The sequence below is a fragment of the Erithacus rubecula genome, assembly GCF_903797595.1.
Source record: "Erithacus rubecula genome assembly, chromosome: 3".
Taxonomy (NCBI): Eukaryota; Metazoa; Chordata; class Aves; order Passeriformes; family Muscicapidae; genus Erithacus; species Erithacus rubecula.
In genome coordinates, this window is record NC_136689.1 from 113824205 (window position 1) to 113826683 (window position 2479).

The following is a 2479-nucleotide window of genomic DNA, read 5'->3' on the forward strand; positions in this document are numbered from 1 at the left end:
GGCAGCGCACAATGCCCCAGCGCGGCGCCTGCTGAGGGCGAGCCGGAGCCGCAGCCGGAGCCAGAGCCACAGCCCGAGCCACAGCCGCTGCCGGAGCCGCAGCCCGAGCCGGAGCCGCCGCCCGAACCGGAGCCACAGCCGGAGCCGCAGCCGGAGCAGCGGTCCGAGCCGCCGCCGGAGCCGGAGAAGGGGCAGCCGCGGCGCCGGGCACGGAGCAGCCCCGGCGGGAGCCGGGAGCCGATTTCTGCCAGCGGGACGCCGGGGAGCCGCCCGCCGCGGCGCGGAGCCTTGGAGCAGCGGGCCGGGAGCTGAGGGGGGCGGAGGAGGCGGAGGCGAGCGGGGCGCCGATGGAGCGGGCGCTGGGGCTGCCCGCAGAAGAGGACCTCTTCCACAAGAGCCTCGCCGCCTCGGCCAAGCGCATGGAGTCCGCCTTCCGCTCGCCCCCGGGGCTCGACCTCTCCCACCCCCGCGACCGGCAGCCCTCGCCGCTCGCCTGCTACGAGGCGTCGGAGCCCGAGGCGCTGCTGCAGCCCGGAGTCGGCGGCGACCCGCTGGCGCTGCCGCCGGGCTCCGTCTGCGTCAAGTACGGCGAGAGCGCCAGCCGCAGCTCGGTGGCCGAGAGCAGCGGCGGCGAGCAGAGCCCCGACGACGACAGCGACGGGCGCTGCGAGCTGGTGCTGCGCGGCGCCGGGGGGGACCCGCGCGTCGGCTCGCCGGCGGCGGGCGGCGGCGGAGGGGGGGGCGGGGGGCTGAAGGCGGCCGAGGGCAGCTGCTCCAACAGCCACGGGCACGGCGGCAGCAAGAAGTCCAAGGAGCAGAAGGCGCTGCGGCTCAACATCAACGCGCGGGAGCGGCGGCGGATGCACGACCTGAACGACGCGCTGGACGAGCTGCGGGCGGTCATCCCCTACGCGCACAGCCCCTCGGTGCGGAAGCTCTCCAAGATCGCCACGCTCCTCCTGGCCAAGAACTACATCCTGATGCAGGCGCAGGCCCTGGAGGAGATGCGGCGCTTGGTGGCTTATCTCAACCAGGGCCAGGCCATCTCGGCCGCCTCCCTGCCCAGCTCGGCCGCGGCGGCGGCGGCAGCGGCGGCGGCGCTGCACCCCGCCCTCGGCGCCTACGAGCAGGCGGCCGGCTACCCCTTCAGCGCCGGGCTGCCCCCCGCCACCTCCTGCCCCGAGAAATGTGCCATCTTCAACAGCGTCTCCTCCAGCCTCTGCAAACAGTGCACGGAGAAGCCTTAAGCGCCGCCGCCGTGTCCGCCTCCCGCCGCCGCCGCGGCCCCGGGGAGCGGCGAAGGCCGGCGGTCCGGTCCCGGTGCCGGTGCCGGTTCCGGGCCGGGGGGCGCGGAGGCGGCGCAGGGACTGAGCGCTGCCCGGCCCCCGCCGCCCTCTGCCCGGCCTCGCCTCGCTCTTCTCCTCGGGTGCCGCCGAGACGGGACCGCGGCGGGAGCGGCGGGGAGGGGGCGCGGGGCCGGGGGCGCCGGGGGAGCAAGGAAGGCCCAGCCCGGGGGGCTCCGATAGGGCTCGCTGCGCTCCGGACAAAGGAGAGGCCGGGAATAGCAGGCCGGGATGGGAGCCGGGGCTACGCCGGGGACAAATCAGAGAGGGCACTTGAACATAGATTTTTTTTTTTTTTAATTAATTATTATTAGCAGTATTATTATTATTCTGAGCCAGGAAACAAACAAACTTGAAATGTAAACTTATTATTTAAGTGACTCGCAGAAACAAAGAAACTGGACCACTGATATGGAAGACTTTGTATTTTTTATCGTCTCTAAACTTTGATCCTGTGAAAATGCGCAAAGTTTGGTGAGAGTGATTTAAAAAAAAAAATCGAGAGAGTTAAAAAAAAGACAAAAAATAACTGATCAAAACCCCTACTCCGTGTGGCTGAAAGTATCGCATTTTTAAAAGAAATATTTATGTGCACCTTGTTTCTTTCCACTTTGCAATGATGTATAAACAAGACATGCTATTTATTTGTTATTCTTTAAAATGACCCTTCCACGCCAACAATATTTATCATGTGTTAAGGTCATGGGTCTTATGTGCAGTTACTTTAAATGCTTCTAAAATTCTGTTTATGGATTAACTTAAACTGTGTGCCAAGTATTTAAAACATTTATTTGCCAACAACATATAACCAGAAATGTTGATGTATCTGAGCTGCTTAGGTTTATGAAAGGTCATCTGGATTTTAAGTTGCATCATCCCTGTATTTAAATTGAGCTTTAATAAATTGCTTCAGTCCAAAAATTACAGGAAAAGTGTATTCTTAATTGCTCAACCAACTAATTTTTGAAAGGGTATTCTTTGCATTATAACAGGTAATGACTATTTACTTTTACAAGGCATCAGAGCAATAGCTGCTACAAGAACACTTGCCAAGCCAATGTTTTCCCAGGCGCTGTGTTTTCGAAGGTATAATTTAAACCGCTCTTAATGTGTATGTAAATTATTCTGACTGTGGA

At 61.0% G+C, this 2479-nt stretch overlaps 1 protein-coding gene across 1 annotated transcript; it reads left to right on the plus strand.

Moving 5' to 3' along the window:
- The first annotated feature begins 218 nt into the window (after positions 1 to 218).
- BHLHE22 (basic helix-loop-helix family member e22) lies at positions 219 to 1380 on the plus strand. The gene has a single exon (XM_079302239.1). The coding sequence runs from the start codon at positions 348 to 350 to the stop codon at positions 1245 to 1247; it is 900 nt and encodes a 299-aa protein (XP_079158365.1). The 5' UTR covers positions 219 to 347; the 3' UTR covers positions 1248 to 1380.
- The last annotated feature ends 1099 nt before the right edge of the window (positions 1381 to 2479 follow it).